Here is a 26,075-nt window from a genome sequence, read left to right on the forward strand (position 1 = left end):
AAACAATAAAAGGGCACAAGCAACAACATGGGTAGCAAGAAGGGAACAAATGTATCTAAATAAATCTGAAGACTACCTAAAAGAACAAATGCCTTCGTCCTCCACATGTGCATAATAGTGAGTCATGAAACACTACTCATAGTTGCAAACCAATACTCAAATTCATTGACATACCAGGAACTAATCACACATTCCTAACCAAATCAACTAGTCAAGCACTATATTCACAAGTAGTTGGGCAAAATTGGCGCATGTTAAGGTTCCAAGGCAATCAAATATCAAATCATGATCAACTAATCCACAATGCTCAAAATCAAATACCAAGAATCAAAACAATTTTTCTCAAGTATGGGGCACAGGGAAGCATGATTTACAGTTCATTGGTTCGTATTTTTTTTATTTTTTTGATTTTTCAATTTTTTTTGTATTTTTCATATAAGGAAAGCAATAAACTAATCTAAAAAGCAATAAATCTAAACTAACAAAACACACCAAAAATAAACGAAAATAAAGAAAAAGGAAGAAGAAAAGAATATACCAAATCCAAAAATCTCCCTCAAGCCAAGATCGGACAATGTCCTCATTGGCTCGAAAGTAGCCCAGCTGGCTACTCTTCCTCATCCTGGTCCATCCGAGAGGACCCACCTGCTCCACCACTGGAACCTGCACCATCTGCACCAAAGGAGCTACCACCAAAATAGTTAGCATGAAAAGTCCCCCCCGGCGGTCCCCCAAAAGGAATGTCCTGTCCGTACCCATGGAACGAAGAATAGTCTGTGTAAATACCATGGGCAGTGGGATCCCTATCGTATCCCTGAGGTGGGGGCTGGAACCAGTCTGGGTAAACAGCATCGTCGGGAATGTTGCCCCGACGAGCGTAATCATCATAAATAGGGTAGAGCCCCCTACCCTGGTTCCTCTCTAGGTAGCCTAGCCTATGGTCGACAGAGCCAATCATCTGTCTGAACTCGGTCTGGGTCTGCTCTATGCGACCTATGGCCTGGCCAATACTCTGCAAGTCCCAAACTGGGTCAGAGTCACTGTGAGGGACGGAATAGGACTGTCGGGATGGTGATGGTGGTTGTTGGCCGTAGCATGCCTACCTAGGTGGTGGATGATATACCGGGCTATGTTCAATTTCTCATACCCAAACATGTAATGGCCAATTACAGCTAGTTCATTGGTCTGACAGTTATGGGGTTCATTCCTACCTAGGAAACATACACCGGCAAATCTTTGCCACATTTTAGGGACGGGGTGGTGGATAGGCCTAGCACTAGCATGTTGTGCAGAAACATGAGGAATACCAGTCAAAGCTAAATACACATCCTCCATTTTGAACTCAGCATTCCATTGTCTGTTTAATTCCGGTTCCAGTTCAAACAATTTACAAAATTCCGCAAAAGAAAGAGTGATGTTTTTATTGTTAAGCCTAAAAATTAATTTTGGACCACTTTTATGGTTTTGAATAACAAGAGAAGATAAGAATTCACAAGTCAATTCACGGTATGTTGAATAATGCATATCTACAAATTTTCGCATACCAATATCATTCAAAAATCTCCTAACAAAACCATAAATACCTAAAGCTTCTAAAGTGGGACGGTGTAGCCACCGTGAGGGAATTACCTCTCGTCCGTAGAGCACCTCCAATTTCTCCCGTTGCTCCGCCGTCGCGATCTTGATCGTCGGCCACTGAGGGAGTTGAAGAGCCGGGTCATATTGTTGGGATGACCCGCTTGAGCTTCCCCCGAGAAAATTCCTCTCCCTTTTAGCCGCCATTATGAGTGGTCAAAAATTAAATTATGTGGAATTTGAAAATTTTTTATGTAGGAGTGTAGAGGATGAAGAGAGGAGTAAAAATATGCGAAAAGTTTTGGATTTAGGTAAGAGATGAAGGAGAAAACTTAGAGAGAAGTCAGAGAAAAATAAGAGTTTTAGAAAGAGAAAGTGAAGGAAAAGAGAAAGAAAGAACGAAGAAAGAAGAAGGAAAGGAGAAGGAGAAAGAAAAAGAAAAGACGGGTGGGGAAAGAATTAGGCGCGCCCGGCCGGGCGGCACGGGGCCCGATCGGGCGATCTTGTCTGGGGTATTGTTTGTGCTCGCGCCCGGTCGGGCGCCATTTCGCCTGATCGGGCGATCTTCATGGTTCATCCCAACCTCGTATCGCGCCCGATCGGGAGTGTCCTTGCCCGGTTGGGCGATTTTCTTCAAATCAAAGCCCTCTTCTCGCGCCCGGCCGGGCGTAATTCCGCCCGGTCGGGCCAATTTAAAGTCCGCATACGTCAACTCTCGCGCCCGGTCGGGCGAAGCTCCGCCCGGCCGGGCCCGAGAGTAAGGTTTGACGATTCTACTTTCTTCAAATTTGGCTAACTCTTTTCCTGTAAACTGTACCAAAAAACTCATAAAACTCATTAAATTCCCTCCTCTCTCCTCTCATAAGAAAAAGAAGAAAAACAAAAATAAAAACAAGTAAAATACGGGTTGCCTCCCGCAAAGCGCTGGTTTATCTAGGTCCCGCACGACCTACTTACCATAGTTTTCTCAAGGTAAGCTGGAACTAGTCAGGTGTAGTAGTTCAACTGCACCAATCGTAGCCCCGTCATGATAAATCTTAAGCCTCTGACCATTTACCTTGAACTCATTACCATGCTCGTCAAACAACTCTACAGAACCGAACTTGTTGGCCCTTTTCACTGTGAAAGGACCCGACCACCTTGACTTCAACTTTCCTGGGAAAAGTTTAAGCCTAGAGTTGAACAACAACACCATGTCACCCTCTTTGAATTGTCTCGGAAGGATCATCTTGTCGTGCCATCTCCTAGTCTTCTCCTTGTAGACTCGCGCACTATCATAGGCCATCAACCTAAACTCATCAAGTTGGTTAAGTTGTAGAAGCCTCTTCTCTCCCGCTAGCTTAGCATCCAAATTGAGCTCCTTAATAGCCCAATATGCCTTGTACTCTAACTCCACCGGAAGATGACATGATTTACCATACACAAGTCTATAGGGAGTGGTACCTATAGGGGTCTTAAATGCGGTTCTATATGCCCAAAGGGTGTCATCCAACTTATCGCTCCAATCTTTCCTAGATTTTGCTACCACCTTCTCTAAGATGACCTTAATCTCGCGATTAGACACTTCGACTTGGCCACTAGTTTGGGGATGGTAGGCTAGCCCTGTCCTATGGTAAACACCATACTTCTTTAGGAGGGTATCTAACTTCCGCTCATGAAAGTGGGATCCTCCGTCACTGATTATGGCTCTAGGCACTCCAAATCTAGGAAAAATAGTTTTCTTGAAAAGCCTATAGACCACCTTGGCATCATTGGTAGGAGTGGCAATGGCTTCTACCCACTTGGATACATAATCTACGGCGACTAGTATATAACGGTTCTCTCTAGAGGAAGGGAACGGTCCCATGTAATCAACACCCCAAACATCAAAAATTTCTACTTCCAAAACCCCAGTTTGAGGCATCTCGTGCCGCCGCGAAATGTTGCCGGTCCTCTGGCAAGAGTCACAAGCCTGCACAAAAATGTTAGCATCCTTGAACATGGTGAGCCAATAGAATCCTGACTCGTTTATCTTGGCCACTATTTTAGAGGGACCATGATGTCCTCCATAAGGTGAAGTGTGGCAGCTAGTGAGAATACCATGTACCTCCCATTCGGGGACACACCTGCGAATAATCCATCTACACACTCACGAAACAAAAAAGGATCATCCCAAAAATAATGTTTGACATCATACAGGAATTTCTTTTTTTGTTGGTAGGACAAGTCAAGAGGTAGAGTACCACCCACTAAATAATTTGCAAAATCGGCGTACCAGGGGTGTTGCTCTACAACTGCATACAGGTTGTCATCAGGGAATGAATCATCTATAGGGAGAAAATCCTTACCCTCATCATACCTGATTCGTGACAAGTGATCTGCCACAACGTTCTCTGCACCCTTTTTATCCCTTATTTCAATGTTGAAGTCCTGGAGCAAGAGAACCCACCGGAGTAGCCTAGGCTTTGATTCAGCTTTGGCTATCAAGTACTTTAAAGCTGCATGGTCAGTAAAAACAATAACTTTAGAACCAACTAGATATGATCTAAATTTTTCTAAAGCATAAATGACAGCTAAAAACTCCTTCTCCGTAGTGGCATAATTGACTTGAGCCTCATCCAAAGTTTTACTAGCATAGTAGATAGCATGTAAAACTTTGTCCTTCCTCTGTCCAAGCACGGCTCCTAGAGCAAAATCGCTTGCATCACACATGATCTCGAAAGGAAGATTCCAATCGGGAGCACATATGATGGGTGCCGATATCAAAGCCTGCTTAATCCTGTTGAAAGACTCAAGACACTCATCAGTAAAAATAAAAGGGGCGTCCTTAAGTAAAAGCTGAGTCAGTGGTTTGGCAATTTTAGAAAAATCTTTGATAAAACGGCGATAAAACCCCGCATGACCCAAGAAACTCCTAACTCTCTTAACATTAACTGGGGGAGGTAATTGCTCAATCACTGAAATTTTAGCTTTATCTACCTGTATGCCCTTATCAGATACAATATGACCTAGGACTACTCCCTCCGTCACCATAAAGTGACACTTCTCCCAATTTAAGACCAAGTTGCATTCTTCACATCTTTTAAGGATTTTAGCTAAATTTATTAGACATGAATCAAATGAAGAACCATAGACACTAAAATCATCCATAAAGACTTCCATGATAGACTCTATGAAATCAGAGAAAATGCTCATCATGCAACGTTGAAAAGTAGCAGGTGCATTACACAAACCAAAAGGCATTCTACGATATGCAAAAGTGCCATAAGGGCATGTAAATGTTGTCTTTTCCTGATCTTCAGGGTGGATCGAAATTTGGAAAAATCCTGAATACCCATCCAGATAGCAAAAGAACTTATGGTTAGCTAACCTCTCAAGCATTTGATCAATAAAGGGGAGAGGGAAATGGTCCTTTTTAGTGGCGACATTTAATCTACGATAATCAATGCACATACGCCACCCTGTAACAGTTCTAGTGGGAATTAATTCGTTTTTATCATTTTTAATCACGGTCATCCCACCCTTCTTAGGAACCACTTGTACAGGACTTACCCATTTGGAGTCAGAAATAGGATAGATAATACCTGCATCAAGTAATTTCATAACCTCTTTCTTGACCACCTCTTGCATATTGGGATTCAACCTCCTCTGGGGTTGAATGCAGGGCTTGTAGTTGTCCTCTAGGTGTATCCTGTGCATACAAAAATCTGGGCTTATACCCTTGAGATCATCAATACTGTACCCTATTGCCCTTTTGTGGGTTCGGAGAACCTCTAGAAGTTGGGAAGTTTGTGGGTCATCAAGTGCAGTACTAATGATCACAGGGTGCATTTCCTGCTCATCAAGAAAAACATATTTTAAATGAGAAGGGAGAGGTTTTAGTTCAGGTTTCTTTACCTCTGCAGGTTTCGATTCCTGAACTAATTTTACTACCTTCTTATTTTCTTTGTCATCGAGTTCTTCTATGGCAAGTGCTTTCTCAATAATATCCACCTCCTTGCTCCAGATACTCGCATCATCTGCAGACAAATTACCACAAAGTATTTCTTCCAAGGGATCCCTTACAAGAATCTGTGTCAAGCTATCATCACAAATATCATCCATTATATCAATAACATCAATCAAACAACAGTTTTCCTCAAGCATAGGACCTTTTAAAACCTTCCCTAAATTAAAAGTAATATTATCATCACCAACAGATAGGGTTAGTTTACCATTTTTAACATCTATAATGGCTCCTGCAGTATGGAGAAAAGGCCTACCTAATATAATGGGTATTTGTGTGTCCTCAGCCATGTCTAATACAACAAAATCAACAGGGATGAAAAATTTACCAACTCTAACAGGGACGTCCTCTAAAATACCTAGGGGATATTTAACAGAACGGTCTGCCATTTGCAAAGTGATATTAGTAATTTTTAAATCACCCATATTTAATTTAGCACAAACAGACGATGGCATTACACTTACAGAAGCACCCAAATCACATAATGCTTTATCTATGAAGACATTACCAATATGACAAGGGATAGAAAAACTACCAGGATCCTTTAATTTAGGAGGAGATTTATTTCGTAACAATGCACTACACTCCTCAGTAAAAGCTACAGTTTCTACCTCATTAAAGGCCCTCTTCCTAGTCAAAATATCTTTCATAAATTTAGCATATGCAGGAACCTGTGTAATAAGTTCAGTAAAAGGAACCGTTACCTGCAAATTTTTAACAACCTCCAGAAACTTACCAAACTGCTTGTCCAACTTATTCTTTAGTTGGCGATTAGGGAATGGTAATTTGATAACTGGTGGTGCTTCCCTACTCTTCCCCTGGGGTACATCCTTCCCTGGGGTTGTACCCTGCAATGAATCATCAAAAATATTAGCATCAGGAATTTTACCCTGCAGCCCTGCAGGGGAAATTGGTACAACGGAATCAGGATTAGCAATATTAGATAATTCAGGTTCATCCTCTTTGGGCATCTGGGGCCCATCGTAGTGTGAACCACTCCTTAGGGTGATTGCATTTGCATGATCCGTAGGTTGAATTCCCTGCGCTGGTAGAGCTCCCTGCTGACGAGATTGAAGGGTAGAGGACAATTGTGCTATTTGGGTGTCCATGACTTTATTATGGGCTATAATAGAGTCAATCTGTTGGTCTCTACTCTCCATATGTTTTTGCATATTGGTCAGCATTGTCCTAATTTCTGATAAAGCAGGGTCATAAGATGTAGTAGGGGGCTGTGATGGGGGTTTCTGATTAGCATGAGGATGGTAATATTTCTGCTGTGGAGGGGGTGCTTGTTGTGGTTGTTGTGGAGGTGGAGGATTTTGAACATTGGTGCTACGGTAAGATAGGTAGGGATGGTTCCGGTAGCCAGGATTGTAGGAATTGGAGTATGGGTTATTTTGCTTGTAAGTTTGGAAAGCATTAACTTGCTCCATTGAACTCCTGCAATCTTGTTCATAATGACCTACACTTCCACAATTTTCACAGAAAGCATCATTAGCATTATTAGAAACAGCAGAAACATTAGCAACAGAATTAGGATTGTTAGTAGTAAGATTATCTAGTTTCTGACAAATAGAAGTAACCTGGGCTTGCAATAAAGTGACTGAATCAACATGATGCTTGCCCTTGTTAGCAAAACCTCTAGCATTCCCATATTGGGAATTATGGATTGCCATATCTTCAATAACCTGACCTGCATCATCAACATTTAAATTCATAAATCTACCGCTAGCTGCGGAATCTAAAATTGTCCTAGACGCATTTCCTAAACCATTGTAAAAAGCTTGAATCAACTGCCACTTCGCCAAATTGTGGTGGGGACACTCCCTCTGCAGGTCTTTGAATCTTTCCCAAGCTTCATATAATGCTTCATCTGTCTCTTGGGCAAAATTCTGGATGGCGCTTCTCAATAAAGCTGTTTTCTCTGCAGGGTAATATTTATTATAAAAATTCAACGCAAGAGTCTCCCAGTTAGTAATACCAAGTGCAGCTCTATTCAAACCATTAAACCATAATTTAGCTTTTCCACATAAAGAAAAGGGAAAAAGAATCTCCCTGATTTGATCCTGCGTTACCCCATTCTGCCTAATAGTATTGCAGTATTGACAGAAATCTGCAATGTGAAGATTAGGATCTTCACCCTTTGCTCCACTGAATTGTTTTCTTTCTATCATCGTTATGAACTGGGGCTTGATCTCGAACTGGACTCCCTCGAGATCGGGCGTAGGAGAAAGATGTGGAAAATCCGTCAGCGATGGTTGCGAATAATCGCTAAGCTTGCGAGGTGGAGGTGGTGGTGGTGTACCCATCTCTAGTTCTGAATCAGAAGAATGCTCTGAATCACTAGAAGTAGGTAATGGATTTCTAGGAATATTATTACTCCCAGAATCTGCTAAGATCTGCCTGTAAAAATTCTTCTGTCTATGAAACGAGCGTTCGATCTCAGGATCGAATGGAATGTAACCTGATCTGGAACACCTGGGCATAAACAAAGAACTAAAAAGACAGATATTAGAACTACCTCAAAGAACTAATGTCCTTTGAGGCAAAAGGGAAAAAATAATCTAACTATAAAAACAATTAGAAATAAAAATAAAACCGTTTCCCCGGCAACGGCGCCAAAATTTGACAGGCTAAAGTCGTATCACCTAATCAAAATAATTACCTAAATCCACTAACTTATGCAGATAGGGAAGTAGGGTCGAATCCACAGGGAAACTAGTCTTTCTACTCCTAATTAATTAATATAGTCTAAATTATTAAAGTAACCAATATTTGTTGTGATTATAAATTATACTACGAAGATTATGAGTAAAGAGAATAATTAAGGAAGAAATCAATAATAATAAAGCCTAGGGCATAGGTTCACTAATAAACAATATTCCAGGGTAAAACACAATAATCAATCATCAATGCATTAATTAATCAGATCATAAAGGGCTTTCGCTACGTATTACAATCACAGAATTAATTTACCGGTATTAAATCTCATCTCTCGAATCTCGACCTAACCATTTATAAATTAATCTGCCTATTGAAACTAAGCCTAAACATCAATTCTCATCTCTCGAATCTCGAATCAATATTGCTAAACTCATACAATCAAACCTGGCCAAATCTAATTGCATAGCATATAAACAATCAATAGGAAATCAATTAAGCATTAATAATCAACAATCATAAAATTACCTCTTCATATTATTTATTAGATCCCCATAAACCCTAGAAGGAAAACTACTCAGACATAATTAAAACTAAACAAAACATAATAATTAAACAAGACATGAAGGGAAAATTAGAATGAATAAAGTACTGAGATTAATTAAGAGAGAAATCGTACCAAGACGGCGGGATTATAATAGAGTTGAGGAACAAGAAAGAAAATAAAAGTCTAGAGAAAGAAAGTTGAGTAGAGAGAAGGAAGAGAATAAAAACTAGAGTAAGAGAATTATGAAGTAGTCTCCAATTTTGTCTCCTAAAATTGCATTAATACTAAGCAAGAAGATTTCCGCTAAAACAAAAGCAAAACGGAAAACTAAACTCCCTAAAGAAAACACGCGCCCGGTCGGGCAGTGGCTCGCCCGACCGGGCCCGCCTTTTTCTCTTCAAATGCCTTCTCGCGCCCGGTCGGGCGCGTGCTCCGGGCGCGGGACCCTTCAAGGTGTTGCTCCGCCCCGCCCGGCCGGGCGCGCCTTCGGGCGGTGCTCTGGTGGTCCGGGCGAGGCTTCTTGGGCCTCGAGGCTCTTCCTTGGGCTCTCCAACTTGGACCAAACGCCTCATATCTCCAAAACTGAGCCCTTAGTCACCGATTTGCTACCTCCAATCGGTCTTGGGCTATCGAACGTGGTCGCGGTCTTTCAATACTTGTAGATGCTCCTCGAAAAACCCGGGAAAATGCTCCAAGTACGCAAATTCCTACAAAACTCAAGCAAAACTACCAAAGCACTGGAAAACACAAATTAGTAATAAAAGTGGCTCGTAGGAGCCAAAAACACTACTAATTATGACCAAGGGACGGGGATAAATATATATATAAAATGAACACATCAGAAGTCAGTAAGTGTATATAGAGAGAAAGCTATGCAAGAGGCCAGGATTAATTATTTAAGGCTTAATGTGAATGAGTGTAGAGAGAGAAGATTAAAGGCTTTTATACCTTTGCTTAATGGATAGTGGGCCGAGAATAAAGTGGGCTTGCTACGTTGACTAGGCCTTGACTGACTTGGCATTGTTTTGAGAGTTGAACCGCAAATTTTTCCCTGGTCTCGAGACCACCCATTAGGGGGTGAGCAAATATTCAGGGTACCCTGGCTTGGAACCGGAACCTGTTCGGAACCGCAGGTTCCAAACCCGGAACCTGTTGTTTAGGTTCCGGTTCCGAGTAATAAAATTGGGAACCTTTTGCAACAGGTTTCGGTTCTGGGTAATAAAATTTTGGATCTAGAACCTATAGGGTACCCTGTTAGTACAGGTTCCCTACAGGGTACATGAAACCGATACCTATAGGGTATTGAATATTCTAGACAATTAGTGTTGGTTTGTTATATTTGAAGTACTATATTAAAGTTGTGAACTTTTATTGTGAACATTTATTTTTTTAAAAAAAAATTGTAACAATTTATCAAGTAACTATTAAGCTTATTTTGAAAGACAGGGTACCCTGTTTAGGAACTGGAACCTGCAGGTTCCGGTTCCGTTTCCCAATTTTAGGAACCTGTTGCAACAGGTCCCGATTCCTATTTTTAGCAACAGGTTTCGGTTCCGGGTCCTAATATTTTTACAGGGTACCCTGCTTCGCTCACCCCTACCACCCATAGCTCGCTGGTCCCACACTATAAAAATGAACATTTTGCTAGAAACAAAATGATCATTTACTAGAAAAAAAATGAACATTTAATTATTTGAAGAAATTTCTAGAAATCGAGTTTTTCTCTTATGGTGATCTCAGAATCGTGTGGAGATAATCGGTGTGACTGCAATGGCGGCGGATTATTGCGATTCTGTTCGCAAGCGAGATAATGTAGCTGGTGGTGCGAGTATCAAAGCTTCTACTTCTTCTTCAATGGCGGAAGAAGCGGAGGATTCGAAGAAAATCTCTAGTGGAGAAGCTAGTGATGACAGAATTGCTGATGGCGCTGAGAATAATGATAGTGAAAGGAATAATTCTAAGAATGTTAATGGTGAAGGTGAAGGTGCAATATATTTCAAAGAACATTTACAATATATAAGAATAAAATAAAGAGACTTTGAAACTGAAAAAAGATTGTACATCTAATGAACATTATTATAGTAAAGCAAATGAATATTAATTCTATAAGAATGAACATCATACGACATGAAAATGAACATTTATTTTATATGAATGAACATCATACTGTATGAAAATGATCATTTAATTATTGAGAAATATAAAATTAATGTAAAATAAGTTAGTTAAAAAAATGTTCATTTTTATTAGGGTATATTCATTTTTGACTGAGGGACCAGCCAACTCTACCTGGTCTCGAGGCCAGGTATTAACAACTAGAGTTGAACCTTAGTGTTGGACTTTTGTAAAACTATAAGAAGTATTTTAAATTAACGCATGTATCACGTACATCGGTACATATGAAAAAGTATAGAATAACCCGTTAGTAACCCGTTACGGGAAAGGTATAATCAACTTGACCGGAAATACAAAAATCATGCGATACAATAAAAATTAATTTTTCTCCTACCCGGGAAAAAAAGAGGACATTTAAAACGGAACAATTTCTAATGTTACAATAATAACACTCCCATTTCTGTTCAATTGCATTACTCCCCATTTTCATCACTTTAAAAATTCTCAAAGAAAGCAGAGAATAGTTTTCTTAGCCATTCTTATATTTGGATGATCTTAATCTTGAAGCCTTCTTGTTCAAAGACTTAAGGAGTTCGTCAATTTCAGGCAAGAAATTCTTATGTTTATTTGTAAATTGAGTCTTACAATCTCATCCATTTTATAATTGAGAAACCCAAATGATTTTTAACTTGCTATAATGTGTTAAGAATTGAGTATTGATAAAATGGAAGAAGCTTGATGAAGGGGTTTTATGGGTATTGATTTTCGTTTTATCTAAGTTAATGCGTGAATTGTGACTGTGGGTCGAAATTATAATCATAAAAAAGGGCTTAGATGTTAATGTATGTGTTATTATTTGATAATTTTGGGAAAGATTAGGAGTTAAGTAACCCCAACAAAGAAGGGTGTGTTTGAAATTTCTTGGATCATGTATTTTTCTCCAATTTCTGCTAATTGTGGGAATTGAATTCTTGAATTATGGGTTTATATTTCTGGGCAATTTTAGTTATCTGAAAATGTTACAGTATTATTGTTACATTGTTTTGTTACAAAAAAGACAATGCAAGTTGTTCTAAATTTCTCCTGTCATAATGTCAAGGTGTAGAGTTAAAAGAAATTCAATGGGTGTTCTTGATTTTGTGAAATGCTAATCTAAACTCTGATTGAATTTGTTTTTCTGTTTGATTAATCGAAAGTAAATAAAAAATGTTGTTGCAGTCTGCAGGCGAGTTACAAGACCGCCTTCTGTTGCTGGTTATTTTCTCAGTCAGGAACTGATTACTGATCTCCTGTGAGAAACTTCAGTATGGCCAAGAGACTCTCAGAAGCACTGTTTCCTGCTAATAAACGCTCTGTTGCTCGTAATTACAAGTACAGAATAGAATTATGCAGGAATTTTCGGAATACTGGAAAATGCCATTATGGGGACAGATGCAAATTTTCTCATAATACCTGCAAGTTCAACTTTAAGAGGACATGCCCATATGGTATAAAATGTAAATTTTGGCATACAGAACAAGCGGATGTTGATTCAAGAAGCAACAGAAGGCAACGTACAAACTCAATGACTGTTGACATCCGTAGTCATGGTGCTGTAAGCAATAATGCTCTTGGACAAGAAGGTAATAGGCTGTGTTTTATGTGCAAATTAGTAAGTATTTGTGTTCTGTAGATTGAGACTGGAGTTCTTTGTAAAATTACTATGATGTCTAAGATAACATGTGAAACTTCAATACAATATGTTACTGCATTATTGTTTCTAAAAATTTGACATAATGTATCAATGTATGAGTGTATGAGAACTGAAATATGTGAGACACATTTGTGGCAAATGAACTGAATAATTTGAATTTTTGAAGTTGGGTGCATTTGCCCTTCAACTGTGATTTGATGATTTCAATCTGTAGCAGATGTAAAATCATGTAACGGGTATGAATCTGAATTAGGGAATGATCATTGTTGGTGGTGAAGACATATAACTAAATGTTGCAACTACAATCCCTGAAAATTTAGGCGACTATAGACCAATGTATGCTTTCTAGTCATAGCTATGTGTTATCATTCATCATCGGTTTGTTCACCTTGTTGCTAAGAATTGCATCGTGGTTTGGATGGTAGATGTGACACCATGTATCTATAAAAATTTCTGCTTCAAGTTCATAAACCAAATCCTGTCAGTATTTCATGCATGCAATACGAAACAGAAAGTTTGACTCAGTTTCAAATTGTGTATATTGTATTAGGCTGGTTTCAGTGCATTCATCACCAGCTTTGATAATTGTTTGACACAGGCATTGTCTTTAGCCTTTTGTACTAATTGTAACCAAACTATAATCTTTAGCTTTATTTTAATGTATATATGTGGATACACTTGTGGTTATGCTTATTAGACTTATGTAAGAATAATAGGCTTTCTTCTTACCATATGTCCATATTTCTCATTTTCTTGTGTTTTGTTTCAGGTTCAAGTAGTTCTGCACCTGTACTTGCATCAGAATCTGGAAATGCACAAGCAGCTCCTAAGACCTTGGTCAACACTGAGGTTCAGAATCCGCTCAAACCAACTGCTTCCAAGCGCAAACTGTCACCACGAGAAGAAAGCTCATTCAAATGGAAAAGGCAGAAGAAATTTGCTGGCATCTATGGTGATTGGATTGATGAGGAATCCTCGGTGCCTGGTTCAGCTAGTGGGCATCAACAGTAAGTATTAGATTTGGTTTTATGTCGGGGTGCCTCTAGATTTAGGTGTGGTACTGGTGGTGGAACTTGGCAACAGACCAACAGTATATCAGGGGAGCTCAGATATACCGTTATAGGAGTGCAGAAACAAGGTCTTGAAGTGTATGTATTAAAATCCATTCAAGTTTTTGTTAGCAAGATATCACTTAGATGGTGTAGATATTGTTCTGCAACTGTATTAGACATAGAAATACATAAAATGTAGATGCCATAGATTGATTTTTTTCATTGAGAGGGAAATTCTGATAGTATTTCTGTTTCTATCTGTTGTCATTGTCAAGTGTTGCTAATTTCCCAACAGTTAGGTTGCAATACGATTTTCTATATGATGTTTTCACCCCCTGGCCTGTGCCTAGTTACGCAAATGGACTTTGTCTACAATCAGATTTCGATGAATTCATTCACTCAAGGGACTGGTTGTATAAGAGAACATGAACAAATAAAAAAAAAAAATGATGAATGGACTGAATTTCACTTGCAGATAGTGGAATATCATACAATTGCAGAACTTTGCCAACAAGTCTGCCCATACGATCGTTGTTCACCTGAAATCAATACAATTTTAATAAGACTTAGGGCTGTTCTCATTGACTGGACTGAGAGAAGGAATTAGGAGTTGAAATGAACTAAACTAAACTTATTAGAGCTGAACTGAACTAAACTGAACTTATTAGAGGTGAACTGAACTGAAAATAATCGTATGAAAACATGCCGTTGTTATAAACAAATTAATTTTAACTTTTTTTTTTGGAGGAGGGAATTTTATGTAGAAAGTCTCGTGAATGACTTAATGAACAAGATTTGTAACTTGATGAATAAGCTATAAGAAATATTTTGAATTAACACATGTATCGCGTACATATAAAGAAATATAGAATAACCCGTTGGTAACCCGATATGGGAAAGGTATAATCAATTTGACGTGAAACACAAAATCATCCGATACAATAGAATTAATTTTCTCCTTCCCGGGAAAAAATGAGGACATTTAAAAATGTTACAACAATAATACTCCCATTTCTGTCCAATTGAATTACTCCCCATTTTTATCACTTCAAAATTCTCAGAGAAATCAAAGAATAGTTTTCTTAGCCATTCTTATATGATCTTAATCTTGAAGCCATTCTTGCTCAAAGAATCAAGGAGTTCGTCAATTTCAGGCAAGAAATTATTTATGTTATTTATAATTTGAGTCTTATTATATTACCCATTTTATAATTGAAAAACCCCAGATGATTTTTAACTTGCTATTATGTGTTAAGGATTGAAAATTGATAAAATGGAAGAAGTTTGATGAAGGGGTTTTATGGGTATTGATTTTTGTTTTATGAGTATGTGATTGTGGGTCGAAATTATAACCATGAAAAAGGGCTTAGATTTTAATTATTTGATATTTTTGGGAAAGATTAGGAGTTAAGTAACCCCAACAAATTGAAAAAAGGGTTGGTTTGAATGAATTTTCTTGGATCATGTATTCTTCACCAATTTCTGCCAATTATGGGAATTGAATTCTTGAATTATGGGTTTATTTTTCGGGGAATTTTTTGTTAACTGAAAATGTTGCAGTGTTATTGTTAATTTTTTTTTTAAAAAATTATCAATGCAAGTTGTTCTGAATTTCTCCAGTCAATGTGTAGAGTTGTTGTTAAAAAGAAATTCAATGGGTGTTCTTGATTTTGTGGAATGCTAATTTAAACTCTGATTGAATGTGTTTTTCTGTTTGATTAACTGAAAGAAATGAAAATTGTTGTTGCAGCCTTGCAGTCTGCGTCTGCAGGCGAGTTACAAGACCGCCTTCTGTTGCTGGTTTTTTTTCCTTCAATCAGGAACTGATTACCAATCTCCTATGACGAACTACAGTATAGTCGAAAGACCCTCAGAAGCGCGGTTTTCTGCTAATAGAGGCTCTACTACTGTTAATTCCAAGTACAAGACTACTTTATGCAGGAACTTTTGGTTTACTAGAAGATGCCAATTTGGGGACAGATGCAAATTTCTTCATTTACTAGCGGAAAGTCAGAAAACTTGCAGGTACAACTCTAGGAGGACATGCCCTTATGGTGAACGATGTGTTTTCCCGCATAGAGAATCAGATTATAACGCAGTGAGGAGGGAGGACTCGTATATGTATACAAAGAACTCTGCTAATAACATTCAGCCAGTGGATGTTGATTCATGGAGCAACAGAAGGGAATGTACAAATTTAATGATTGTTGACAATGACATCAATACTAATCGTTCCGTATGCAATTATGCTCTTGGACAAGAAGGTAATAGGCTGTGTTGGCTGTTTTCCTTCAGCAAATTGTTTAGGATTTGTGTTCTGTAGATTAACATATGAAACTTCAATACAGTAGGTTACTGCATTATTGGTTCTAAAATTTTGACATGTATGAGAACTGAAATATGTTTGTCACATTCGTTGCAACTACATTCCTTGAAACTTTAGGCGACTATGGACCAATCTATGCTTTCTAGTCACAGCTATATGCTATCGCTGGTTTGTTCACTTTGTTGCTATGAATTGCATCATGGTTTGGATGAAATTCGAAAACAAGTCTTGCAATATGGTTTGGATGAAGGTACCAAGCTGTGACACCATGTATACATAAAAAATTGCTGCTTCAGTTCATAAAACAAATCTTGTTTCAGTATTTCAAGCATGAAATTTGAAACAGAGAGTTTGACTCAGTTTCAAATGTGTATATTGTATTATGCTGGTTTCAGAGCATTCATCACCAGCTTTGAAATTTGATTGACACAGGCATATTTTTAATCTTAAGCTTTGTTTTAATGTACTTATGTGGATACAAATGTGTGATGTGTTTATGCTTGACTATTCACATACAAGAAATTTAGGCTTTCTTCTTACCATATCTCCTGTGTTTTGTTTCAGGTTCAAGAAGATCCGCACCTGTACTTGCATCAGAATCTGATAATGCACAGATTGCTCCTAAGACCTTGGTCAAGGATGCCTTCCCTAGTGAGGTTCAGAAACCGCTCAAACCAACTGCTTTCAAGCACATACAGCCACCACCACAAGTGAGCTCATTCAAATGGACAAGGCCCAAGAAAATTGTTGGCATCTACGCTGATTGGATTGATGAGGAATACTCGGTGCCTGGTTTGGCTAGTGGGTGTGAACAATGAGTAGTAGTATTAGATTTGGTTTCATGTCAGGGTACCTCTAGATTTGGGTTTGGTACTTGGGGTGGAACTTGGTTACAGTACATAAGAAGAGTTCAGAAGTACCGTTACAGAAGTGCAGAACCAAGGTCTTGAAGTGTACGTATTAGAATCCATTCAAGTTTTTGTCAGCAAGATTACCACTTGGATGGTGTAGATATTTGTTCTGCAACTTTATTAGACATAGAAATACATAAACTTTACATGCCATAGATTGATCTTTTTCATTGAGAAGGAAATTCTGATAGTATTCCCGTTTCCATCTGTCGTCAACTTGTCATTGCCAAGTCGTGCTAATTTCCCAACAGTTAGGTCGAAATACAATTTTCTTTATGCCATTTCACCCCCTGTGCCTAGGTACGCAAATGGACTTTATCTACGATCAGATTTTGATGAATTCATTCATTCAACGGACTGGCTGTATAAGAGAACATGAACAAATAATAAAAATATGATGAATGAACTGAATTTCACTTGCAGAGGGTGGAATATCAAACAATTGCAGAACTTTGCCAACAAGTCTGCCCTTACAATCGTCCTTCACTACTATGCCTGAAATCAATAAAATTTCAACAAAATCTGTAACTGACTAAAGTCCTGCATCAATAAATGGGTATAAGAGAAGGCATTTACATATTGATAATTCAGATTCATACTGCTTAATGAGAATATAAGATCTGCTCACTGAGAACTTCTTTCCACAGATTGAGACCATTTGATAGTTGACCTCACCAAAGCATCAATTGGATCAATACATTTCTTAAGTAGAGGGTCATCAGGGGGTAAAAGCTCATGCATGTCATGAGATGCAATGATGACCATGTTTACAGCCCTCACTAACAGAACTTGAAGCGTAATTCTTAACAAGTTCCGAGCTCCTTCAATGTCTTTCCTGTCCAATGCTTCAATGGCAGGACGCACAGTGTGTTCCATGGTTGCTTTATCTGGAAGCACGACCTCAAATCCCTACCAAAGAAAGAGAAATCAAGTGTCACACACTCATAATGCAAAGCTCCAAAACCAAATCGTATGTAAACCGTAAACACAATTGTACTTCAACTATTGCCCCAGAATGCAGGCAAACCAGAGTTAAAAAAAATAAAATAAATAAATAAATAAATAAAATAAATAAAATAAGTTCCATTGTGCATCTTAGAACTTGTTGCCCAAGAAAATTGCAGCAGCTCATCAGACATCTAATAATAACAGAAAAGCCTATGCTTAATTCAACAGTTGTAGGAGAGCAAATTCAACACTCAATATAGAACAGAAAACTCTACCCATAACCCTAATGAATATAAAGAAAATCACAAAGTGCTGCTTATAAGTTATAACTAAAGAAAACTTCTCTATCTGAAATGATCAGCATAGAACGAACCTTATAATCATGCCAAATGTTATGGGAAGTTCAACAGGAAGGCTAAGGAGTGGTATCACAAAGGCACTGGAACTCAACCGAACTCACATGTATCATTTCTTTAGCAGTTTAAGTACAATTCAGAAAAACCTCAAACTTATTTCCCAATCATACTGCCAGCTCATTTCATCATTATAAACTCCAAGAAGAAAGCAGAGGAAGGACAAAAAACCATTATTCTTCTTATTTTATATTTGGGGAGGTAGGGCAGGGGTGAGATTCCACGATTGAAGGAGTCGAAAGCAGTTCTTGGATACTTCTACTCTCTTCCAAACATTACATACTGACTATACATCAAAGCGAATAAGAACCTTGAATGACTACAGTTCAACATTCTACAAGGTACAACAATTGTGTATGTATAAGCTCCAGCAACATTAATGAAACTTTTGAACTAAAAAGACAAATCCCAATTCATACATAACTTACTACTTGTTTCACCCAAAAGTTTAGTTACTTCACAAGATCAAAATACTTGAGCACTTTGAGTTCATGTTTCATTCACGGAAAATATCATCATGTGTCAGCTTGCATGATGAGCGCCTAAAATCCTAAATCAATGCAAATTCTAAGCCTTTAACTCAAAACAATATGCAAGTTCCACCTAATTGATAATGGCACATTTCAGCAATAAAAAAGTTTTCCTAATCAATATTTTTTAATCTAGACAGTATGAAATGCAAAGGAAAAGGAGCAAAGCATTGAAACCAATACCTCATTCTGTAGCTTTTCCTGATAGAACCCTGATTTTAGTACAGCATCACTACCAATCACACCAATCCTCAAAGGACATCCAGTTTCAAGAGGCCTTAACTTGGCTTCCTTAAGTTCCTTAGCCACACACTCAGCCATATGAAGAATCGGCACACTGCATCCATTAGAGATGTCAGCATGCCATGAATGCAACAAATGACAAGGCATCACAAGGCACTGGGCACCCCCTTGCTCCAGAAACGCCCTTTTGCGCTTCAAGTTCTCTACAATCGGAGTATGATCCAAATTAGAGGGCCTCACTTGAGCATACAACGAAGGAAAAGAACTTCTCTCATAGATCAACAGCTCCTCCATCAGCTGTGGATCAGAACAAAGAATGAAGGGAGGACAATCTTTCCCCTCCCTCGATCCCCAACTTACAACCTTATTCACGAAATTTAATGTAGAATCAAGAGATACTCCTCCTATCACACCAATTGCATTTCCTTGGTTAAGTATGGAACTAGTACTAAAATCTTTGTTTGATAAAGACATGTTTGGAACATAATTTCCTCCATATTTCAAAGAGTTGTCATTTTCACCAGTTTGCACAAGAATTGAAGAAGGAGGAGTAGCTAAAGCAGGAATTACTCTTGAGCTTTTTAAAGTGCCATGTTTATATGTCCTCCCTAAAAAATGTATTGGATAGTTCAATGTATGAAAAGACATTGTCATAACTCCATCAAACATCTCTTATATACCATTCATCAATCAATTGCTTGCATCTATAAACCAATAACCTTAATCAATACCCAAGTGTCGCGGTTCGATAGCTCGAATTCTGACACCAGGGCATCAAACACCTACTTCTAGGTGTGCCTCAAATTACTATTAAAAATCATTCCTTCACAATCAAAGTTTCATGAATGGATATATGAAAAAAGACATTTCTACATCATCCAAGCAAAACCCACTTCAGAAACTATTTGATTTTACCTGTAAATCACTCAGAAATCTGCTACACTGAACAAACCCCACTTCAGAAATCTGGAATTTGCTCCAAAGTTCTAATCTTGTTGACAACACTGCAATTTGATCACAAAGCTAGTACAAGCAATCTGCAAATTGGGAAAAACCCAATTCAAATATTAGAATTTGAACCCTACCCAAATTCTAATCTTGTAATAATTGATCCCAAAATTAGTACAAACACTAAGCAATTAAGCTAATAAGAAAACCCAATTAAATTGATAAAAATTTGAGGCCTTTCCCAGAAAAAATGACAGTAAATTGATCGAAATTTCAAAACCAGAAAAAAATTGTGGCTCTCTAAATTGTTTTTGTAATGATATTTGAGAACATGAACCTAAAATTCTCACCTTTCATTTTCAACATTTTCAACATAATACTAAAGGGAAATTGGAAACATAGGACAACAAAAGGTGGGATAATGATGGGCTGATTGAAGAGAAATTAGGAGAGAGAAAATCTGTGATAAACTGATAATGCCATTAAATTCACACCAAACATTCTAGTCATGGAGATGGTCCAATACAAAGAGCACAAATCAGATTTGAGTTTTAAATGTATAATTAATCTTAATCAATGTGATTTTTGGCTATATATGGTAACAAGAGTTGCAAAATAATTGATGATTTGATGACCATATCATATTTGTTCCAACTTGAGCAAATTTAGATACGGCCAGTTGGACAATGAATGATTGATGACTTAGATGGTAACGTGACTAATGTCATTTTGTTTCGTTAAGACAATGTATGTAGCATCAAAATAAGAAGAATGAGAGAGATAAAGATACACAGTTTAGATCCTGTCTTGACTTACGTGCCTAGGTTTTGCTACTATATGTAGGTTTGACTCGCTAATTATGGATCATATTGTAGTTTTTGAATGGGCAACCTCGACATGAAATGACACATCGTAGTTGCATGTTGGTTTGTGCTTATCCCTAGGTCAAGTTATCATACTTACGTCTATTTAAAAAATTAGCTTAGGCATGACTTGTGACCCGACACAATTGATCATCTCGACAATGCCTTTGCTAGCTAGCTAAACTCAATGCCATATTCACTCACTACCACTATGTATTTGAATGGAACTATGTATATCAGTATATACACCGCATTTATCATTTGATAGTTGGTAAAATATCCACCGAGCTGAGTAGAGAAAGTTTATTTGTGACAAGGTTATTCATGGACATCATGGAGATGGATCCTCTCTAGTTTTCTCTAGTCACATAAGCAAGGGAATGTCTTCATGCAGCATGTTGAGTTGTTACAGATTACTCGCTTGCTAAAAACTATCACTATAAAGAATAAAATTGTTATCATCATTATCAATTTATCCCTAATAATCGTCTATCAAATGAACCATCAAAGCACAAGACAGGACAGCCTTAGATTAGGAGTAGTCTATTGATCCAATAATCCTTCTAGGAAAATGAAATACTTCCCTAGCTAATATGAGTAATATCGCCCTCAATTTTTCAAACCAATGTTCGGTCATCATAAATTTTGCTAATTAAACAGAAACAAAAACTCAACAGGTTGATGTATGCTTTGCTTCTAAAAGAAAGTACAAAATATAAACTCACAAATCACTAGTGTAGAAAATCCATATGATAAAAATACTAACAGTAAAATCATACTTGTACAAAAAGGCAGAGAAAAATTCAGTAAAAAGTATTTTTAATTCCTTCTTGTGCAACTTTTGTAGACCTAGGAGTTGTAGCACTGCTAACATAATTTACATTCCATTCAAGCCTCTTCATCTCCCTATCTTTCTTCCTTTTCTTTATATGCTCATCCAAATCAATTGCTGCTGTTGCTGATTGGTGAGCTTGAAAGCATTTTACGACAGCTCTGACATCGCTTCTGATAGATGATAACGCCGTAAAGAGAGCTACTAACATGATTGGAGAAACTTGAACTGACTGACAAGAGTCTAATAAACAAGTAGATTTTTGCCTCATGATTTCCTTAAACAAGCCCCATATAATTAGCAAACTTCCAAATAGGCTTAACCTGCCATTCTTCAGCAGACCGAGTATTGCCCCAACTACACAGAAGTAGCTCCCTGCTAGAATCTGAATGACAGTCCTCAGAAAAATGTCAGAGTTATTATCTGTTATACTGAAAACATCAGCAGCACTAACGCGATGATTAAGATTAATGTGTCATTCTTTTCACTTGAATTTACTTGTCGAAGGTGAAAAGAACAAAATCTAAGTCATATAATCATATCAGGAGATGCAATAGTACAAGTTTAAATAGTAATTAGTAGTAACAAACCTCAAGATGCCTAAGATCAATGATTGCAGAAGCCTCTTTTACATGAGTAAAGTTGTAAATTTCTAGCAGATCATCATAGCTAGGGATGCTTATGCCATTAAAAAGAGCATTAACAATCGCACCCGGATAAAGAAGGATCTTCACAAATGAAACAGGCAAGACTTCGCTTGCTATTAGCTGAGAAGATGTTACTTGAACCGGAGTTATGCATATTCCACTTCGACATGGAACCCTGTCATTCATAAGCGAGAAGAATAACTTATGATTCTAGGATAAGGCCATTGTAAATGTTGTACTCTTGACATTTTTCTAGCTAAAATTACAATGTCAATTAAAACGTTCATCAAGTAGAATAGACACAAGATTTGCAAATAGCCATATATGTATTTTTCGAAATCCTAAATGTCTTCACACTAGCATATCACATTATCACTTGTTAGATTTTGTCCTTTAACTAAGATAGGTAGCTACATGAATTGAAATCCAATCACTTTCCCATTCGCCTTATTTTTGGAGGGGGAATTTGTTAATACAAAGTAATTCGTGTTACAACAATGTTACAGATTAACCATTACATGAAAACGTGTTACAACAATAATCCATTGTAGCTTATGCTACAATCTTAACACATAAATTGGACAATGATCAATTTCTTGACCATAAACACGAGTTCATAACCCAGTTTGAACATTATGACTATTGTAGCAACATTTTTCGTGTCAAATGATATATATAATTACGAATAAATGTGAAAAGATGATGTATATGTACCTGAAAAGAGGGACTTGAAAGATGATGAGAAGGAAATAAAGGCAAGAAGAAATAGAAGAAATGGATTTTGCCCATTTTCGAGATGATTTCATGTTTGTTTTTTGCATTCTTCTGTTATTTTTGGGGTTCTTTTCTTAGTAACTGACTTTAAGTGGACCAACCCTTTTTTCAACCCATATTTGGTAAGTCAACCTCTTCATGGATGGTTAGTGGTTCTGCACTTTCACGATCTATGTGGCTTTTTCACCAATATTAGCCTAACACTTGTCATCATATTAACCATCGATTTTCTTTAGTTTTTTCCAAAAAAAAAAATGAAAACCAAAATCTACCTTGCTCCTATTCAAGGAATGTTGCAAACTTGCAATTATTATAAAAAAAAATAAAATAAAATAAAAAAATAAAAAAATAAAAAAAAATAATTATGGATTGGGTGTAGCTTTTGTTCATGTATGAATGTATGATCCACAGAGTTTGATGGGATATAATAACTTCAAACCATCAAGCAATTGGCTTGGCCAATTGATAACAATTGTAGTTGTCAACATGCATGTTTTAATTAACTCTCACTTGATCAAAATTCAAGCCTCCCATTTAATTTTAAGGCCCCATATTTTTGGCCCCAAATTGACCTTAATACTCTCTCTGTCCTTATTTTTTTGCCCCATAGGCTTTGCAAGGTCTCCAAGACGTGTCTTGTAAAGTAAATAACTTTATTTCTATAAGCATACAAATTGTAAAAATTAAATATTAATAAAATGTATAATGCGAATAATCCAATAAGACCCCACATGAATATATTATCTCTTATTAATTAATGAAAAATCAGAATTAAAGTTTTTGAAGTTTGACCGTATTGACTGCAACGGGGCAAAAAAAATAGGGATAGAGGTATTATATAAGAAACCCTAACAACAACTACAACCAAACGTGAAGATCAGCTAGGGAGACACATTTCATAATTACTTACATATAGGCAATTGAATACCTTCGTATTAACGCTATTAATACCAAGCGTTTAAGTGCGTGATTTATAACTTAACTTAAAAGTGCAATCAATTCCTAAAAAACTCATATTATTGCTTTTGATAAATTCAAATAAGTTCTGGTTTTGAAATATAATGGCTACATAGTTGGGCAATTCAAATAAGTTATTAGTACACTAAAAGCGCTCTAAATTGGATATATTTCGTGCATAAACGCACCTAACTTAAAATAAGAGTTCTCTAATCTCTACTTAAAAAGAAAAATAATTTCTGATAGTTCATGGACTTCATGAAAATCACAAACCTTGAAATTTGAGCAATGTATTTGACGCAAACAAAAATTCTCTCATAGATATGACGGACATTAATTGTAAATAATTATTGGATCATTGAGAAAGTCAAAGTTGACATTTCTTTTCTTAATTACTTTGTATTTTGAATTTATGATTATGACGATGTATGGCGATGATCTTATGATAATGTCAAACGAAATTGAAATACATGCTATATTATGGTAGTTGAAATTTTCTGCTATCTACCAAATTTTATTTTCCTTGAACATTCAAGCAAAGCTTAATTAATAAAACAATCAACAATGGTTGGTTTTAAAAGTAAAATAAAAATAACCCAAAAAGTTGTAGTCAATCAAATAATTTATTTTTTTACAGACTTCAATTCAATTACCATTCAATCCATGTATAATTAATTTATTATGTTGAACGTAATTCTTGTAAATAGTCATTACTCATTAGACAGTCATTAACATATCAAATACTGACATAGGTCATACTATAGCTAAAGTAAGCAAATTTGTTATGGTATACGAAGAATTATATAGTTTTAGACAATAATCAAAGTTTGTGATCGATCCTACGTTACATAAAGTTATAACAAACTATGAGTAGTTCAACCTATAGATCTTCCATTTAGGAGAAAAAAAAAAAAAAAAGATCTTGTGAGCCATAATATTTATATTTTTAAAATTTTAATTACCGGATAATTTTAAACCTTAATTATATCCAAAACAGACTTAATATTATCCATAACAAGTATCTCTTGTCTTGAATCTTAAATCTAATCCACAAAATTTATCATTTTAAATCTTAAACTTTATTCCCGACACCTTATTTTATTCCATCAAACCCTCAATAGTCTATAAATAGTGTCAAAAGTCCACCCACCTCTCTCAAAATAGCTCGCCAACCAAAAAAACCGAAACAACAATTCATTATCCATAAACAATAAAGAAAAATAACACAACAAAATAAAGAGAGAGAAAATCAAACTTAATGGCGCAAGTAAGTGCAGGAGGATTACAAAGATCAGCAATTTCATTCAGGCGTCAAGGCTCTTCCGGCCTTGTTTGGGACGACTTAATTTTATCGGGTGAAATAACTCGACCTAGAGACCGGTCTAATTCGACCAAACCACGTTTTTATTCTCAAGAATTCACTCAACCAAATAGACCGCTACACGGACAGCAACGACAACGATCACGTTTTTGTGATGACGTAAACGTAAATAACCCTACGGTTAATATTAAGCCGATAAAGACCACCCGGTCGAACCAGGATGAAAGTCCTGAGCCGGGTTCGCCCCGGGTTAAAGGTTGTGGGTGTTGTGCTGCATTAGGGAGAACTCCGCGGTCTGGTCGAACCGTACGGAATATTAGATCCCGGCCCAGGTAGTTTTTTGGTTAATGTTTACGTAATGCGGCTAGACGAGGAGAGGTTCCAAAAGTCAACGGGTATTTTTTTTTTTTAAATTTATTATTATTATTAGGAAAAAACAATTATGTTTGATTTTTGGATAATGTTAGGCATAATTATAAAAAATATTATGAACGATAGATATTGATGATTTTTTGGGTTTTACATTGTGCCCTTAGTTTTTTGGGTTGCATGAATGTAAATATTGATGTATACGAGTTATTAAATTAAAAGATTTTTTCCCCTATTCGTATGTGCAATTTTTTCTTATTACTGAATGCAAAAGTTTATCATTAATCAAATGCATTGTATAAAATTTAGTTCAATTTATTCTCAAGTGGTACAAATAGTCGAATAGATTAAATGTGGGAATGTTA

General features: G+C 36.9%; 3 protein-coding genes across 4 annotated transcripts; 1 reads left to right on the forward strand and 2 right to left on the reverse strand.

Moving 5' to 3' along the window:
• The first annotated feature begins 15,394 nt into the window (after positions 1 to 15,394).
• On the forward strand, positions 15,395 to 17,006 carry LOC145621270 (uncharacterized). Its single transcript, XM_081676013.1, has 2 exons — positions 15,395 to 15,892; positions 16,519 to 17,006. The coding sequence occupies exons 1-2, from the start codon at positions 15,469 to 15,471 to the stop codon at positions 16,770 to 16,772; spliced, it is 678 nt and encodes a 225-aa protein (XP_081532139.1). The 5' UTR covers positions 15,395 to 15,468; the 3' UTR covers positions 16,773 to 17,006.
• On the reverse strand, positions 17,006 to 20,436 carry LOC145621269 (uncharacterized). Of its 2 annotated transcripts, XM_081676012.1 has the most exons (3): positions 18,940 to 20,436; positions 17,465 to 17,774; positions 17,006 to 17,360 (listed from the first exon to the last, which is right to left on the reverse strand). In XM_081676012.1, exons 1-2 carry the CDS (start codon positions 19,666 to 19,668, stop codon positions 17,490 to 17,492), a joined length of 1,014 nt encoding a protein of 337 aa, XP_081532138.1. In that variant the 5' UTR covers positions 19,669 to 20,436; the 3' UTR covers positions 17,006 to 17,360; positions 17,465 to 17,489. The 2 variants fall into 2 exon arrangements, with proteins under 2 accessions (XP_081532138.1, XP_081532137.1); XM_081676011.1 differs by having other exon boundaries at positions 17,006 to 17,774; positions 18,940 to 20,434.
• A 1,177-nt stretch (positions 20,437 to 21,613) lies between these two features.
• On the reverse strand, positions 21,614 to 23,095 carry LOC145619947 (uncharacterized). Its single transcript, XM_081674623.1, has 3 exons — positions 23,004 to 23,095; positions 22,233 to 22,464; positions 21,614 to 22,027 (listed from the first exon to the last, which is right to left on the reverse strand). Exons 1-3 carry the CDS (start codon positions 23,093 to 23,095, stop codon positions 21,614 to 21,616), a joined length of 738 nt encoding a protein of 245 aa, XP_081530749.1.
• Between the last annotated feature and the right edge of the window lie 2,980 nt (positions 23,096 to 26,075).

Source organism: Chenopodium album, chromosome 27, assembly GCF_948465745.1.
Source record: "Chenopodium album chromosome 27, dcCheAlbu1.1, whole genome shotgun sequence".
NCBI lineage: Eukaryota > Viridiplantae > Streptophyta > Magnoliopsida > Caryophyllales > Amaranthaceae > Chenopodium > Chenopodium album.

Coding starts and splice junctions, on each gene's coding strand:
- LOC145621269 (XM_081676012.1), bottom strand. CDS start 19,668: ATGTTTGATGGAGTTATGACAATGTCTTTTCATACATTGAACTATCCA. Junction 17,775..18,939: donor AGGAAAAGCTACAGAATGAG/GTATTGGTTTCA, acceptor TTTCTTTGGTAG/GGATTTGAGGTCGTGCTTCC.
- LOC145619947 (XM_081674623.1), bottom strand. CDS start 23,095: ATGAAATCATCTCGAAAATGGGCAAAATCCATTTCTTCTATTTCTTCT. Junction 22,465..23,003: donor TTTCAAGTCCCTCTTTTCAG/GTACATATACAT, acceptor TATGAATGACAG/GGTTCCATGTCGAAGTGGAA. Junction 22,028..22,232: donor TTGATCTTAGGCATCTTGAG/GTTTGTTACTAC, acceptor ACTGTCATTCAG/ATTCTAGCAGGGAGCTACTT.
- LOC145621270 (XM_081676013.1), top strand. CDS start 15,469: ATGACGAACTACAGTATAGTCGAAAGACCCTCAGAAGCGCGGTTTTCT. Junction 15,893..16,518: donor TTATGCTCTTGGACAAGAAG/GTAATAGGCTGT, acceptor GTTTTGTTTCAG/GTTCAAGAAGATCCGCACCT.